An 18405-nucleotide genomic window follows, 5' to 3' on the forward strand; every position below is an offset into this window, starting at 1 on the left:
TCTCTCATTCTGTAGCATGTGGAATTGATGTGGAATTAATTTTCAATTTACAATAAACAGCCACCTCCTCTTAGGAAAAGCTAGGGAGAAAACGCGTATCGGCTCCCAAGGCTGTGAAATCCATATATTTCAGGGGTTATCAACTGAGGCTGTGCCAAGAAATGGGAGGAAGAAGCAAGGAAAAATTATACAAGGCCTATTTGCATGATTTTTGTACCTGTTAAATAAACTGATTTTAGTTAAGCTGGTTTTACTCCTTGTATGGACAGTTATTTAGGTTTAAGAGCAGTTTAGTTTAACTTTATTCTTGTGTAAAGCTAAACTGCCATAAACTGCACACACTAAAATCTGTGTCCACAAACAGGTTTGTCCCTGGTTAACAGAATTGGTTTTAAATTCACACCTCAGTTTAAAGCACTGCAACTTTCTGTGTAGACAAATGGGATTTAGACAGATGTTTCCGTACCGCTTCCCCAAACTGCAGTGCTGCTAGACGCTATGCCTTTGTTCTCAGAAAAAGACTATCTGCGAACAATGGCAGTACCATACTGGGAGCAGGCCAGCAGGTGCATGTGTGCATGGTGCATGTGTGCATGTGCGTGTTTTCAATCCTGCTGATGTGAGATCTACATCATGGAAGCTGCAGACTCCCTTTCCCTAAGCAGGATTTCATCTCAGCAGAGTATCTAGACTGCTCTGGCCTGTATTCCTTCCTAAACCCAGCCCCTGGCATGGTAGTCCCTGGGAATGTAGCCCAAGCCTCTGGCTGGCTTATTAATAGCATTTGTCCAGGTCATCTTGATATACATGGAATGTTGTCTTACCAGTTGGTTACACAATCCTGTCTTCAAGTCACTCAAGCAATGACAAAAGGAACCTGGATCAGGTCCCTATAGCCCATCTGTTTACACACAGCCATCTCTCAACAAAGTGACAAGAGAAATAATTGCCCCTCTGGGTTAGAACAAGGCTCTGAGCATCTGGACACTGTTGTGCCCAGTATTTACCCAAATGGAGGAAACAAGAGAGGCAAACGCGACTGACAAAGTACTGCAGACTTGTATATTTAATTCATAAAGCTTTAGCCAAAATATTTCCCCTACTGCTGGTGCTTATTAGCATGAAAAACATAAGAAAAATGGGAAGAGGGAATTAACAGAGAAGGTGTGTTTGCATTATTTATGGATGTTGAGACTTTCAAAGCCAACTAGAGACTTAGCTCTGCAACACCCTATTTGAAATTAATGGAGCTGTGTGACTGAATTACCCAGTCGAGGTTGAAACTCTCACCCAGGAATTTAGTGGCCCATAAAAAAAAAAAAAAAAAAGCAAAAGTTTCAATGATCTGAGAATGAGTGGAAGAGAAAGCGCTAAGATTGGGAATACAGTATAAGTAAGAGGCCCAAAATGTGAGGCACTTTTTTTTTTTTTACTGTACACCATCCATGGAAGTCGGTTGAAATGAAACAATGTCATTGATGCAGAGGGGCGAGGTGGGTAAGGTACTATCTTTTATGGACACCCTATCACCCATGGGCAAACATTTTTCAAAAAGTATCTTAGCTCTGTCCTCATCCTGAAAGGAAACCTGCACGACGCCATGAGACAATGAGCCTGGAAACTAAAATTCATAACTTTGCTAGATACTAAAGCTCATGGTCTTCATGAAGGCACTGGGTTTAGGGCTTATCACAACCCACCAAGTCCCCCTTTTAGTCCTGTGGCTGCAGGGCTGTAAATGCACCATTTTACCTTCAGTGGTCCTGTCAAATGTGTTGTGCTAAACTCTCTTTTCCACCTCGTATTTAGCTGTGACCCTTCGAGTACCTTCTCCAGGCCTAATGTTCTGTGTGGCTTAAAAGCTTGTCCCTTTCCACCAGCCAAAGTTGGGCTGATAAAAGATATTGCCTCACATGCTTTTGTCTCTTTAACATCCTGGGATCAAGCACAGGACAAGCAGGCGTTCGCAGCACTGATCCCTGGCGAAGCGGAGAGAAGCCCTTACTGGGGGTTGTTTAATTATGCTGGTGGGCGAGCTCTGGCCCTTCAGCATAGAGCGGCTACGCAGGAGCCGTTGCAGGGGTCCCGCGGTGCTGCAGTAAGGGCCAGTGTGTGGACATAGCCTAAGCTCTTTTCCAACGGCTCTTTGTGATGCAAAGGAACCTGAGCGATGGGCTAGGTGAGCGGAGCGCAAACACGTTGCTGCTTCCTGCAGCTCTCGTTACTCTTACCTAAGGCACAAAGGTTTGCACGGACGGAGAACATTGCTAGTGACAACTGACCTGCTTTTGCTGTTGGAGCTGGCTGTGACAGAGCTCGCTTGCTGCTGCCTTAGTGACTGGAGACGGAATCAGTCATTTACAACAGGCTTCCAACAGCCCAAGCATCCCTACAGCACAGACTCAAATAGTCTAAAAACAACCAGTCGTCCTCTGGCACCTCAGAGACTCACAAAAATATACATAGTATCATGAGCTTTTGTGGGCAAAGCCCAGTTCTTCAGATGAGATGAGCTTGAGTCATATATATGATGTTTTTAAAGTTACAGACTAACTGGGCTACTCCTCCAAGGCTTTCGAATAGTCTAGCATGGAGGAATTAATCATCTGCATTTAATCAGCACATAATGCTCAAAATAGGTTGGCTTAGAACAGAACTGCATGGCTCTTGAAAATGGCTGATTTATATTTTGGTAATGCTTTTCTTGACAAGAGGGGAGCTGGAAGCTAGTGCTATCAAGATGTGTTGCGTGCAAGGGCATGTGGGTGGGATAGAAATGGAGAGCTCTCCTATTAAACCCTTTTGAAAAGCACTCAGGTCTCTATTTAGGTTAATTAATAAGCCCAGCACGCTGTCAAGCCTTTAACAATACTATTAATGGGTCATTGTGGTGTATTGGCAGCAGTAAATATTTCTGCCAGGCAAGAGAACTACACCCAACGGTAACATCACAACGTAAAAATAACTCTTCAGGTTATTGAATCCTTCAGTCGAGCCCTTTCTGCATCTTGGAGCAGCTCTAGCTCATATAGCTTGGAGGAGGAAAAATCTTATTTGGCTGAAGTTGCTCTGCTGTCTCCTCCCGCAGAATTGTCCCCAATAGTATTAAATGTCAAAAACAATTGGACTTCGGCTACATTCTTTGAAGACTAATTTGTAGCCTCCATAGAAATATTACCAGAGATTCAGCCTCTTTCTTTTCCCTCATTCTCCCCCCCCCTTACAATTATTGAATGCAGTGGCTTGATGCAGTTAACAAGTGTGGGCTTTGTGCTCCTTGGACAGTGTCTAAGGAGGAGATTGTGACGTCACAAAGGGGAGTCAGGCATGCAGCTCCCACTGATTTTCAGCTGGTTTCTAACTGCCCCTTGTGACTTTGAAAAAACTCCCCCATGCTGAGCAATGTTCCCTCTAATCTTTTCCATGCATGTGCAAAATATTTTTTGTACACCAAAGCAGGTGCAAATGTGCACCACCAATAGAAACAAAAACCTGGCAGCCCGCATGCTCCCAGTCAGCTGGCTGGCATTGAAACCTCCCCTGAGCGGCTGCCCAAGCACACAGCTTGCAGGGGACAAGAGTAGCCAGCACCTGCAACCATAAATGGCCTTTTCTGAGTATCAGGGAGCCCTCTGGGGCAAATCAGCTCACGCAGATGAGCAGCATGAGGGTGAGATACACCAGTGAAATCTCATTGAGGCCAGGGAGCAAAGTGGAACTAGAATAGTGTGTGGGTCATGCTCTGGCCATCTGCACTGGTGTGAATTTCACACCACATGCTTAAAATTTGGGGATAATAATAATCACTTCCAGTTCTATCGTGATGACACTCCACAGTGTAAAGGAAGTTGTGGGGACTGGCTGCCCCTTGGTTTGGCGTACGAGACGAGCGGTGGTGCATCCAAATGAAACAGCATCCTTGGGCTTGTCTTTGGCTGTGTTGGAGTGAGTTTGAATGTAGGGTAGGTAGCGAGGCCTTGGCCACAACCTTGACTGCGCTGCTCCGTTGCAAGTTCTGGAATTGAAACCTTCCTCCTTTGTAGCAAACCTGAACACCACACTCTGCAGGACGGCGATTGCTAAACTCCAGGTAGTGTCACTGCCGCTCCGAAGTGGGACTCTCATCACTAGCGAGTGTGTCCCACTCGCTATAGGACCAGTAGGTTAAAAATGTGCACGATGCTGTCTCCAGATGGCTCCTTGCTGGAGAGATTTTTACAGTGGGCTGAGGGACCAGCTAGCAAACCTGACCAGCTAGCAGAGGGAGTGAGCCTGGGCAATTAACGTGCACACGATGTCTATCTGAGAAAACACGCACATTTGGAAAACAGCACCACAGCGAATGGGGCAAATAGGCCAAGTTACCTTCAGGAGCAGGTAAAGCTGCAAGACTCCTTCTAGCTCTAATCAGACAGTTTTGATTTTAAATAAATGAGAAGATGATGCCATTCTCAATGCAGATCAATCAGGCAAGGCTGCTTTCCTTCAGAACCCTAATAAGTGGTTTTGGTGTATTCTTCAGCCTTATTTTTCTGTCTCTCCCCCGCCCCATGTGCTTAAACTGTTCTCATCTTGGCTCCCAACATGCCAGTGATCTAGAGAACAGCCATTATCTTTTGTCAAAGTATCTGCTCATGTTCAGATTCTGTATAATCACAGGGAATGAAAATATCACTTAATGCATCAGGGCCCTGAGCCCATGAGTGTCTGGAGAGTTTGGCACACATCCCCTAACATATTACTGCATTTGCAGCATTGCCGAATGAGTCACAAGGTGAAAGAACACGTGTTTGCATAGGGTTTGATTCTGGGCATCCTGTTTTGTTGTGACTTCACTGTGATTAGCTGTGCATGCATGCTCGTAAGAACTCGGAGGAGCTGGAAGAAAGGTGTGGCTCAAACAATGGCTTTCTACAGATTTCAGGTGGGCCAAACAAAAGTCAGAGGCTGGAAAGCTCTTGCTCCAAATAGGGCCAGATTTTTCAAACGTGCGCTGATCTCATTTCGGCACTTTGAGAAGCCACCAATCCAGCATGCTGAGCTCTTCTGAAAATCTGGCCAACCGTGTACAGCTTTAAATGCTCTGACTGCATGTCTCCTCACGATGCTGACTCATCTGTTCACTAAAGCTGGGACTCACTCAAGCTCAGTACTTTTGCCCTGTTTGTAAATTGTCCACAAAAGCCCAATGTCTATGAAAGTGTTTGGCGAATTGATTGTGTGAATAATGTCTAGGGTTGTTTGGGAACATTTTCTCCACCCATGGGCATTTCTTTGCTACCTTGAGCCCTGGTCCGTACTGTTAAACCCACTGTCTCATCTAAATACACAAAGAGAAATTGTGTGTGTGAAACATCAATTGAGAGACAGAAAAATAAGAGCCGATGAGTTCTGCACCTGAAAATCGATGTAGCAGTAATGCCCATCAGGACCCATTCTCCGTGGAGGGTTCAGGTGCGGCCTGCTAAACCACAGGGCAATTTTTAAAAAGGTTATTTAGAGATCCTGGGGAAGGTCAAATTAAAATATGCAACACCAGCTACGTGAATTCCATAGCTGGAGATGAGATGCCTTAGAATCATAGAACTGGAAGAGACCTCAGAAGGCCATCAAGTCCAGCCCCCTGCTCTAGGCAGGACCAATTCCAACTAAATCAACCCGGCCAGGGCTTTGTCAAGCCGAGATTTAAACACCTCTAGGGATGGAGACTCCACTAATACCCTAGGTAACCCATTCCAGTGCTTCACTACCCTCCTAGTGAAATAGTTTTTCCTAATATCCAACCTGGACCTCTCCCACCACAACTTGAGACCATTGCTCCTTGTTCTACCATTTGTCACTACTGAGAACAGCCTCTCTCCATCCTCTTTGGAATCTCCCTTCAGGAAGTTGAAGGCTGCTATCAAATCCCCCCTTCATTTGAGTTTCTATACCACCCCCACAGCAGGAGTGGCTTCCCTTCATCCTCACGAGGCGCAGGAGTACCAGCACCAACGGGAGCACCCTCTGAGTTCGATTTTAGCAGGTCCTGCTAAATCAAACTCCGGAAGATCAACTGCGGCAGTGTCGATCTTCTGCATAGTGAAGACAAGCCCTGAGAAATGAAATGGATAGAGATGGATGTTTGGGAACTGTTAGAAGGAAAGGAGTGGTAATTCTAATAGGTAGCACTGTACCTGGGAGGATCGAATAAGTGAAGCTTTCCAAACATGTAATGATAAAAGCACATCCAAAAGATCTCATTGAAGTGTGTTCTGCAAGAACGGCAGAGTCTGATCATGATGTCCAAAGATTCTGTGAAAACGTTGAAGAAGCAAGGGAAATGAGTGATGGGGGAGAGGATGGGGAAGGGAAGACAGAGTGGTAATTCTTATGGGAGACTGGAACACCATTGGGAAGAGAGAGAATCTGTAACACTTGGCACATTTGGCCTTAGTGGAACAAATGACATGAGAAAGATTTATGGAATTTTGAGAGGCAGATGACCTCATTATCTGCAATATTTCATATTGACGAGAAAAACAACCATAATTATAGAATTGGTGTTAGGAAGGTTATGGTTATGCAAAGTGCAAATTCTGGATCAGATTGTAGATTGGCATTGATGGGACTGAATATCAAACTGAAAAAAAAAGCTAGAAAGCCAAATACCATCTAGCTTGGAACCTTGAAGTCTGGGGAATCAGGAGATGCAAAGTCATTCCCAAGAAGAAATGTTGCATATCGTTCATCAAAACATCAATCAAGTGACTTGAGTATATTTGAAAGATGCTATTGGAGAAGCTGCAGATAAATGTGTGGGAAGAAGTTACTAGTTAAGAAAACCCCCGGCTGCCAAATGAAATTTTTGCTCTGATGGACAAAAGGTGGAAAGTAAAAAATCAAAGACTTAATAGAATGATAAAGAATAAATCCATATTAGCAAAGTATTCATGGTTGAATGAAAAATGTAAAGAAACTGACCAACTGGATAAAGAGAAGATACAGAATGAGGCATCGAAAGGTAAGAAACTTTAATTACAGAAAAAAGGGGATCAATAGAATGCTTAAGGACAAAAATGGGTAAAATCCTAAAAATATTGGTCTGAAAAAGGTTTGAAAAAATGTCAGTTTAGAGATCAGTCAAGTAAACCAACTAATAATGCATGAAGAAATCAAGGCATCAGTAAGACGTCTGAATGGAAAAGCACTAGATTGTGATTTAATATTGGCTGAACTGCTAAGCATAGAGGATGTAGGTTTAAAAGCCCTGTCAGAGGTAATGAAGAATATGTTTGAGGCGGGAGAATTGCCAGAAGATTTTACAACTCTCTGTAGCCAACCTCCCCCCCAGTCTCCCTCCACAACTGCAGTCTTTACAATCCATAATCGGCAAGGTAACACATGACTCTGCTATTTTTGCAAGTTGTTCAAAACTGAATACCCAGAAAGACTGATAGGGAAACAAGTGAAAAATAATATAGCTTCAAAAGTGGACAGGGTATGAAAATAACATTATGAACTTGACATTCATATTAGAACTATCAATCAAAATGAGGACAACAGTGTATTTTGAGTTTTATTGACGTACAAACAACATTTGCTGGAATCCACAATTACAAATCACTTAATATATTAAGAATCTGTAGGGATGGATGGGTACAGACTCCAAGTAATAAAACAATTATTCTGGAATCACAAGGCGATTGTAATGGGAGATGAAAATCTAATAGAGATCAAGAGAGGATGAGATAAGGATGTATAATGTCACTTTATTCAACATTTATAGTGAGCATTTGATTAATCGAAGAAACAGACAACGGTATTAAGATGAATGGAACATAGGTGACTGCCATTTGCTCTGCAGAAGGCTTTGCTGTCGGGTGATTCAGAAGAAGGTCTGATGGAATTAGTGGAGATTATATATCATCTAGTGTTGAATAAGAACAAGACAGTTCTTACAGTGTGCAAGGATCTTGGGGAAACGTGTAAGATTCCAGTGAATAACAAAGCTGCCTAAGAAGCATTATTGCAGAAGATGGAAGATTGGGTGCAGGAGGAGGCTTAGCCCTTGCCTTGTCCTTTCTGCATGAGGCCTTGCCCCTTCAGGGGCCCAGAGCCCCCACCCACCTTGCCCAGGGCTTGGCAAATTCTGTCGGGCGCCCAGCCCTTCCCAGAGCTGGGCCCAAATTCAGCAGTCGCTCTCAGGCTGGAGCTGGCTCGAGTTCCGTCTCTGGCTCCGACTGCTCCACTCTTCCAGAGGGAACACGACACAAATCCTTCACTCTGCCCGGTTGGCCAGGCCAGGCCTCCAGCCCTCAAGGGGCAAGCTGTCCTGGTCCGCTGCTCCCACCAAAAAAAAAAAAAAGCTTTGCACACCCTGGGCACGTTCTAGCCCACGGAATTCTCTTTTTTCTCCCCCTCCCTGGGGCTGGCCATCTCTCCTGTGCCTGAGAAGGAGATGGAGCTACCCATGCTGTTCCTGTTTCCCCAGGACTCACCGTTTGGGGGCCAGCTCCCTGCAGGCCTCATCTAAGTTCCCACTTCATCCCTCTTAGAACCTTTATTCTCCCCTTGCCAGTCTCCTTTTCTGGCAGCCTCTTGGGCTCTCCTTTCCTCAGAGAAATGGGCCTCTCCTGAGCTGCCTTCCTCGGTCAGCCAGAACGGAAGCCTGACCCTTTCATCGCCCAGCCTCACTTGCCACTCCAAGCCCTGCTCACGCCTCTCTTGCCGGCCTTGCTGCCCTTTGGAGCAGCCCTTTGGCGCCTTTCCTCTGCCCTCAGCGCTGTGTTCGTTGACATGTCACCGGTGGGAGGTTCTGCCATAACGGCAGCATCCATCCCGCAAACCCTGCTGTTGCCACATTTCCAGAGCTGGCTCTCTCCAGCGTAGTGTCCTTTTGGGACATCCCTATATCGGTCTGATCCCCAGCGCTAGGGGCAACGGCGACATCGCCAATGCATCTCGCTAATCTTTCAAATCTGCTTGATGTGGCCCACTAATTATTCATGAAATATAAATTAGGCCTTGTGGGTACATTTGTCCTCCAGAACTGTGCTGGCTCAGAGCAGCAGGGGCAGCATGTGCGCATGTCTCTGTAATATTGGGCATGGGGGTATTTATCCATTTGAAAGAGAACACCGGGGGGGGGGGGGCGGTTGGTGATATCACAGCACTGGGAGAAATTATCTCTTGGGTTCCAGACCGTGGCCAGAAGCACATTTTTAATTTAATGGACTCAATTCAGCAACAATTAAATTTGCGTGGCAGCTGGCCATGAAAACGGAGGCAGCGTGAGCTGAGTCAGAACTGATTATAAATTCATTAGCAGCAGCTCCTGGAGCATTCACCCTTGTGGAGCCGTATTGGTGCTCCTATAGTTTGTAGGTGAGCCCATTGGAGGGGCACAGGTATGCACACGTCTTCTGCGATGGCTTCTCGTCCCATAGGCAGCCTGGCTCCTGTGTGTGGTGTGACACTGGCCAGCCATGCCTGCATGGAGCATTACATCAGAGATCACCTCTACACCAGATAAGCAGCTGCCAGGATCCATGGCGCTTCCAACGTGTGCAGACCGTGGTCCTAAGGAGCTCTTAGTGCTTCTGGGTATGTAGCAGGACAACTCTCTATCCATTTGAAAATATCCAACATCAGGAGTCTCCTGCTTTTCTGGAGCATGCGTTTCTTTGGAACATGATGGTCTCCCCCAGAATCTGTTTTTCCAAAGTTTTAGGGGGCACCCAATTTCATGCAAAATTTTGGTCATTTGTGAAAAGAGATTCCCAACTCTGGAAAGCATAACGGGGAGCTCTGCATGGGGGGAGGGATAGCTCAGTGGTTTGAGCATTGGCTCACTAAACCCAGGGTTGTGAGTTCAATCCTGGGATGTGGGGCAAAAATTTGTCAGGGATGGTACTTGGTCCTGCTGTGAAGGCAGGGGACTGCACTCAATGACCTTTCAAGGTCCTTTCTAGGAGATAGGCAATCTCCATTAATTTAATGCACAGGGACTTCCCATAGAAATGCCCATGACTCTAATTCTGGGTGGCAGTGCAACACTCACCCCTGCACAATATGCTTCCTTTTAGAGACAACCCCCTGCCCTCTGAAGCAGAGCAGCTGGCCACAGATAAGAACCCACTGGATAAGAAGTCTTTGGCAGCATTAGTTTCCTGGGCACGGTTTTCACTGCTACATGCAAAACGTCCACCTCTTTTCCATATCCAAATGGTCACCTGGCAGAGTTCAAAAGTTCATCTTCCACAAGGGAAGAAGCAGAAAGCAGATTTTTCCTGGCTAGTGGTACTGTCTGCTAAGCAAGTTTTCTGTAGCAAACAGTAATTCTTCTCTTAGTCGGTGCCATTGTGCTGCTCTTGCCTTTGGGTTTATCTCGTTAGCAGTAGTAAATAATTGCTGCAGGTCATGAATCTTGTTCTACAGTACGCGTCAGCAGATGAAATGCTGGGGATGGTCAGACATTCTGTGTCGGAATTCTCTCTGCAAATAGCGCCAGAATAGGAGCTCAGAATTCCCAGACACGATTAATATTGGGATATAAATGATTCTTCCTTGTGTCATGTTGTTGTTTAATATTTTTCAGGCACACCCAAACGTGCTAGGCAACTCCCACCAGCCAGAAGAGCCACTACTCCTCTTAATACTTGACTTTGAGCTGTGAAATAGTTGTCAATATAAAGTATCATCCTTGAGCATGAGTTAGCCCCCAGTTAGGTGAACTGGGCAGTTTGTGACTCCGAGCTGTTGTTTAAGGATCTCTTCGATTAATAGGATTGCCCGGTTTCTGTTCGGTTGAAAACTGGACACGTGTCGATGAGCAGGCGTCGCTCCATTGGTTGCACTCAGGTGACGTTATGGTGGGTTTCTTTGCAGCCAGGAGACTAGAGATTCTTTAGAAGAAGAGGAGATGCTGGAAGCCAAATGAGAGGCCTGTTTGTGAACCCGCCTAGACCCTGGCACTGGACTCGAAAGCATGCTGAATGGGAAGGCTGGGCTTGTTCCCCATTGCTCATGTACTAAGGCTTTGTCTGTGCTACACAGTATTTAGTGACACGGCCATGTTGGAAAGTCAGGCAGGGGAAACGTTCGATGGCACTTTTGCCAACAAAATCATTCCACCCCCTCTGAGCAGGGTTCACATTGGGCCAAGAGAGCACACCTGCCAACACGCCATTGACACTGCACAACGTTCACCAAAAGTGAAAACTGGCCAAACCGGTTTTTCTGCCTCCCATTGGCAATATTTCATGGCCATATTGCTAGCACCCTGTTGACAGGGCAAAGCATTGTGGGTAAGCATCCCACAGGGCCGTGTTGTGGGAAGGCAGAGCCGATCCCTGCACTTCTTGGGATGCCCTCATAGCTCTGTGAGCTCCTTGTGCAGAGGGATGTCCAAGCAGCACCGCCATCCCTCCAGTCCTCCCCCTGCAGCAGCAGCCTGTCTCTAGGTTCCTAGCAGGGCAGAACAGGAGCAGTCCAATGACTTGTTCTTTGTTTGTTTGCCAAACGGAGCAGCTCACTCAATTGTCGGATACTTCCCGGGGGTCTGAAAAGGGGAGGGGCACAGGGCTGCAGAAATCACAAAACACTGAGCAGAGCCATCAGGGCAGGCATTGTGGGATACTGGTGGAAGCCAGTTCTCTTGAGAAAACAAACAGCAGAGTCCACACTGGCTCTCTGTTGACAATAAAGGGAGGGGAAAAGACAAAAGTCTCACAGGTCTGGAAGTTTTGTCAGGAAAAACACCCAGCTTTGGCAACAAAAAAGTGACATTGCAGTGTAAACGTTCTCACTGTTTGTCACCAAAAGGCAATTTTAGGTGATAAAATGTGCCAGTGTAGAAAAGGCCTAAAAGTTTGCCTTTAGCGAACCTGGAAAGAGTAGAGAAGAAATTCATTGGGCTAGATCAGGAAACTGTCCTACCTCGGCCTGTCCAGTGGGAGCCCTATAGAAGGCTTCACCTTTAGTCAAGCATGAATGATCAATTTACTGATCTCTGATTAATAATTGAAGCCCTGTCTGATCACTGGTACGGTACAGACTGTAATGAGTGTTATCAGGTGTTGCTTTGAAATGCTCTGCCAGACCCACTGCCACAGACGTGGCCGGCCATCCATCCGATTGCTCAGTAGTCATTTTATTTTTAAAGCAGTCTTTTCCCCATCGTCTCTCTAGCCTGTGTCTGAAATGCCTGACACCCTGTGCAGCAGCGTTAACCCAGAGGAGATTTAAAATACAATGAACCTTCCAGTGATCTTCAAACAGACAATCCCGGGGGCCCTGTGCATTGCTGGGGAAGGTGGGCGGAAACCAAGCAAAGCCACTGGTAGGAGAGAGTCCTCATAAATACAGACCAAACAAGGGGCCATCGGCAAAATACAGATGATATCATATTCCCTCTTTATAAATCCATGGTAGGACTGCATCTTGAATACTGCATGCCAGTGTGTTCGCCTCATTTCAAAAAAGATATCTTGGCACTGGAAACATTTCAGAAATGGCAGCAAAAATGATTAGGGGTATGGAATGGCTTCCATTGAGGAGAGATTAATAAGACTGGGATTTTTCAGATTGGAAAAGAGATGACTAAAGGAGGGAGATGATCGAGATTTATAAAATCATGACTGGTGTGGAGACAGTGAATAAGGAAGTGTTGTTTCCTCCTTCCCATAACACAAAATCTAGGGGTCACCAAATGAAATGAATTGGTAGCAGGTTTAAAACAAACCAAAGGGAGTATTTGTTCATGCAATGCCCAGTTAACCTGTGGAACTTCTTGCCAGAGGATGTTGTGAAGACCAAGATTATAACAGGGTTAGAAAAAGAGCTAGATAAATTCATGGAGGTTAGGTCCGTCAATGCTTACTAGCCAGGATGGGTAGGAATGGTGTCTCTACCCTCTGTTTGTCAGAGGCTGGGAATGGATATTAGGAGAGGGGTCACGTGATGATCCCCTGTTCTGTTCAGTCTTTCTGGGGCACGTGGCATTGGCCACTGTGGGCAGACAGGACACTGGGCTGAATGGACCTTTGGGCTGACCCCGTCTGGCCGCTCTTATCTTCTTACGAGTCTGGGGAGATAGTGCTCAGCCTTCCTGCAGGCATTCTTCTCCTGTCTGCAGCAGCCTTCCACTTGGACACCCGTGTCAATTAAACTTACCCCTGTAGTGCCCCTGCAGCCAGGCACAGGCCCTGCCACACCGAAGACGGGGGTTCAGTTTGGACACCCAATAACTTAGACACTCTGGTTTTCGGAGGTGCCCAAATCCCATTGGAAAGTGGGTGCTTGGCCTGGGTGGATTTCTGGGATGGTTGTGGCCTTGCAGTGACATCCCGGGACGGCTGTCCGGTTTTACTTGACATATCTGCTTCTTTTGTCTCCATCCAGGGTAGCGATGCTGACTCAGTGGACAAGAACAAATGCTGCACGCTCTGTAACATGTCCTTCACCTCAGCAGTGGTGGCCGAATCGCATTACCAAGGCAAAATCCATGCCAAGCGGTTAAAACTGCTGCTAGGGGAACAGCCTGCAATCAAGGCCACAGGTAGGTCCAGAGACAATATGCATGAGTAGACACTAAAATGTAGAACCTTCTGTCCCTTTGGATTGGTGACGTCACTGCCCTGACGTCGGATTTCTGGACACTACAGCCCTCCTGGCTCTGTCAATGTAGAATGTACCAGGGTAGCTGATTAATAAAGATCAGCGGAAGCAGCTAATCATTTTTCTTGCCATCATAATAACCTTTAAAAAAACCTGCTGATGCTCATTATTGCCTGTGTGGTTCACACAGATTAGTGGCTTATCAGGCAGCATTGGGCCTTCCATTAGAATGTTATCTCTGCTTCCACATTTCTGAAAATCTCCTGCCCGCTGGAAGACAATGTGCATAACCAACATCAAGACTCACTTTCACGATCAGAAATTATTTGGCAACTCAGTGAATATGTTGACTAGCCCCTTACAGATTCTGTTCAGGGCAGAATATAATCTGTTGTTACTTAGAGGAAAATGATTAGGGGGCTGGAGCACATGACCTACGAGGAGAAAGGCGAATGGCATATTAGGTTGCATTAGGAGGATCATTGCCAGTGAACCTAGAGAAGTGATTATTCCCCTTTATTTGGCTCTTGTGAGGCCACATCTGGAGTATTGCCTCCAGTTCTGGGCCCCCACTACAGAAAGGATGTGGATGCATTGGAGAGGGTCCAGTGGAGGGCAACCAAAATGATTAGGGGCTGGAGTGCATGACCTACGAGGAGAGGCCAAGGGATTTGGCCTTATCTAGTCTGCAGAAGAGAAGAGTGAGGGGGGATTTGATAGCAGCCTTCAGCTTCCTGAAGGAGGGTTCCAAAGAGGCTGGAGAGAGGCTGTTCTCAGTGGTGACAGATGCAGAACAAGGAGCAATGGGCTCAAGTTACAGTGAGGGAGGTCCAGGTTGGATATTAGGAAAAACTATTTCCCTAGGAGGGTGGGGAAGTACTGGGATGGGTTCCCTAGGGAGGGGGTGGAATCTTCATCCCTAGAGGTATTTAAGTCCCGGCTTGACAAAGCCCTGGCTGGGATGGTTTAGTTGGGATTGGTCCTGCTGTGGGCAGGGGGCTGGACTCGATGACTCCTGAGGTCTCTTCCAGCCCTGGGATTCTATGATTCTATGAAAATCTAGACTTTAAAATCTAGACTCTTGATTTTTGCAGACATGGCATTGGTGCCGTTCTCTGCAGTGATTCCAATTATGCAAGCCCATTAACTTGCTAACATTTGAAAAAAGACAAATGTTGGAATCGGATAATGTTGCTTATCCATAAAATCCTTTCGAGTGTCTAACCTTCTGTGAAGCTGTACTTCCACGCTAGCTCCACCTGGACAGAGGATACCGGGACAAAATATTTTTTTGGCAAAACAGGAATTAAAATTGGGCTGCAATGCTACGGACAGGTGAATTTCACTGTTCTCCTAGTGGCAGTTCCTTTTAGAAAGGAATTTCAATGTAGCTGTGCATTTTATATCCCTGTCTAATGAGTCATGTGTAAATCCTAGGTGTCATTAAATAAGGTTTCTCTTGCTTTACAGATGGTGAAGTATAAAATATGACTTATCTTTTATCCTCCTCTTTGTTGTGGTTAAGAATTGTTGCTCTGTTTACTTGGGGAAAAGGCAGGGAACCCCTTATTGTGGCTTACTCCTTGTTTTAACTAAAGAACACTTTCCGGAAAGGAATCACGACAGGTCACCCTCAATTCAATTACAGAAACGTAATAGGGACAGTGGGCACTTGGTGACCAATTAGTGCAGATTTTTGTCCAAGCAAACACACCAGAGCATTTTCAAAAGCACCTGAGTGACTCTAGAGACTAAAACAACAAATGGTCTGGTAGGACTTTATAGACTAATGAAACATGTAGATGATATCATGAGCTTTTCTGGGCACAGCCCACTGCTTCAGATGACTGGAGTTATGAGTTGGGGATATGAAAACTCGAAATAAATAGGAGAGGGGAAAGGGAGGGAGGAGAGAAAGAAAAAGAGAGGGGGTTGGAGACAGAGCATCATTAAGTATCTGGAGAATGGGTACACTGGCAAATTCATCACTGGAGCAAACAACATAAGCCACAAAATCAAAGGGTCATTTGACTGTACATCCAGTAATTTGATCTATGCCATCAAATGCCAGCAATGCCCCACTGCTATATATATATTGGACAAACTGGACGGTCTGTGCCGGAAAGAATCAATGGACACATATCAGATATATGTAAAGGGAATATACAGAAGCCTGTTGGTGAGCATTTCAACTTGCCTAACCACAGTCTGACACACCTGCAAGTAGCTGTATTGTCACAAACTAGCTCTGCAAGCCCAATGCACAGAGAAGCCCTGGAATCCCAGTTCTTCCACAAATTCAATTCGCATGCTAATGGACTCAATCGTGATGTGGGCTGGTGGGGACTCTACCTACTTAATAACCACTGAAGGTGCTAACAGCTCCCTGAGCGGTATCCTTCCTGTTTTAGGAATCTTTCTGTTGATTTTGATTTTTATCTGCTTAGGTTTAAGTACCCATTCTTCAGATACTTAATGATGCTCTGTCTCCACCCCCCTCCCTTTTTCTTTCTCTCCCCGCTCTCCTTCCCCTCTCCTATTTATTTCAAGTTTTCATATCCCCAACTCATAACTCTGGTCATCTGAAGAAGTGGGCTGTGCCTACAAAAGCTCATGATCCCATCTACATGTTTTGTTAGTCTATAAAGTGCTACCAGACCATTTGTTTTTTTCTGTAACAGACTAACTCAGCTACCCCCTGAAGCTCTAGAGACTAATTCCAATTCATTTTCCAAAGGACTTAGGCACCTAACTTACATGTGTTTGAACATTTTACCCTGAGTGGTTTGGGGCCAATATAGGGACCCAGACTGGACATGGGAGTTATTCACAACCTTGCTATGTTTCTGCCCATGGTTCAGATGCTACGGTGCCCACATCTTCTATTTGGCTGATTCCAAGAGAACCGATATGAGATGGCATAATGGCTTGATTTAAAGCTGCTTTCTGTTTGGAAGGCCTGTCTCAGCATCGCAGTTAGCCTTTCCCACCACCTGACTCCAAACAGGTCTCCAGTGGAAAGAGTACCTTGTGTACACACATATTTCAGACAGTGAGAATTTCTTTTTAAAGACTCAGCTCCTTTGCAAGGAAAACGTTGGAGTTTTCCAAACTTCCATGGGTTTGTTGTCCCGGGTGCCCTGCGCCAGGTCCCCTGGTGATCCCCCAGGGTGTGTAGCACAGGGGAGAGGGCTTTGGGGAAGGGGTGCAGTGGGAGGGGCTGGAGTCAGGTTGGGGCGGGGCTTGGGAAAAGGGATGGAGGGGGTGGGGCTGAGGTTGGAAGAGGCGGAGCAGGATTACCCATCTAGGGATGGCTCTGATGAAGAGAATAAGGAAAGGACATGACAGCATTGGTCAGCATGATAGGCTAGTTAGGGCCCATTTTATTGTCTTCTCTGCATTTTAATTCAGTTGAGAGGGTGTGATGGGGTGGGCGATGCCCTCAGGCCAGAGAAGGGCCATAGAAAAGTCCTCCAGGCAGCTAGAGTGGCTAGGAAAAAACCAACCAATCAGGGACCAGGAGGGACTGTATAATAAGCTGCAGGGCTATAGACAGCTCAGTTGCAGCCTAGATGGAAGAGAGAAGGTCAGAGGTGGGGGGGTGGCTGGCTGGCTGGCAGGACCAAGGACATCTCAGAGTGGGGAGCTGTTTAGGACATTGCCTCCCAGAGGAGAAGCCCTGGAGGTAGCTCTCTTGTACTGAGTGGGAAAACAGACTGTGAGACCAGACTGGATTCAGAGAGACACTCTACAGAGGGCACTGGGATGGGCCCGTTACAGGTACACCCGGGAAAGGGAGTGGTTGCACAAGGAGTATGACTCTGCCGTGGGGTAGGGCTGAGTAGCCATAAGGCTTTTAAAACCGAGGCAGTGCAGGAACCTGCACTTGGCCAACCAGAGGGATTTAGTCCTTTTGCATGAATTTTCATGCTAGAGCCAGAATTGTTGTTTGAGCTCGTTGCTGAGTTAGTAAAGATCTTCTGGATCCATGTGAAGTTGCATAAATCCTACATTTTGACTAATGCATGTCCTAAAAATTTCAATCAGTGCAATACACTGACGTGTACAATACTCTCTGCCATAGCAAAGAAGGATTGTCCGCTACTCCTATCTGGTAGATGCTTTTCTTGGTAGCTTTCAATAACAGCTCATTACGTAGCAGTTTTCCTCTCTGGCCATGGGGATAATGCAGATACATTTCAGTGTATTCTGCATCTCTGCACCAACTCATATTGTAACTTGGGTTTGAAAGCTGACTGCTTCTTGATACTCTGGTTATCCTGTGTACTCAGGACCACAGAAAATTGGGTTGGTTTTCAATTTCTTCCAGAAATATTGTAGTTCTGTGTTTTATCACCTCAACGTTAACAAAACGCTGATCTTTAATTTCATCGTTTTCCCCATTGGAGCCATGAGAAGATTGAGGAGTGATTTGACAACGAGCTTTTTCATTACTGGAAAAAGTGATGTCTCATCACTGTGGTGAAATATTTCGGATCCTTTCCCGTTCCTTCTGCTGTGTGATACTGGCATCCTGAGAGACTTCATGCCACCAGCATTACTGATGAATTTCTCTAGGCATTTCTAGCCTCCTCTGACAGCTTACGTTCAGCCATCTGTGCAAATCATAAATCAGAGAATTCTGGGTAAAATAATAGATGCTCCCCTCGTTTAGCCAAGTGCTTGGACGTGCCATTTCAGGGGGGTGGAAGACGATACACCCGCACCAGGGGAGAGAACACTGGATACGAATTGCCCATGGAGGAACTGCCACGTCTCCAGAACGGTGGTTCCACAGCTGCTAGT

General features: G+C 46.0%; 1 protein-coding gene across 4 annotated transcripts in view; it reads left to right on the forward strand.

Moving 5' to 3' along the window:
- The window catches only part of ZMAT4 (zinc finger matrin-type 4), a 200875-nt gene that overhangs the window by 128645 nt on the left and 53825 nt on the right, over window positions 1-18405 (forward strand). For all 4 annotated transcript variants that reach the window (XM_089773817.1, XM_089773815.1, XM_089773816.1 and 1 more), the window contains one exon: window positions 13384-13540. In XM_089773817.1, the coding sequence (XP_089629943.1) occupies window positions 13384-13540 (157 nt within the window). The remainder of the gene's footprint in view (window positions 1-13383; window positions 13541-18405) is intronic.

This window comes from Pelodiscus sinensis, chromosome 28 (genome assembly GCF_052426305.1).
Source record: "Pelodiscus sinensis isolate ZL-2025 chromosome 28, ASM5242630v1, whole genome shotgun sequence".
Lineage (NCBI taxonomy): Eukaryota > Metazoa > Chordata > Testudines > Trionychidae > Pelodiscus > Pelodiscus sinensis.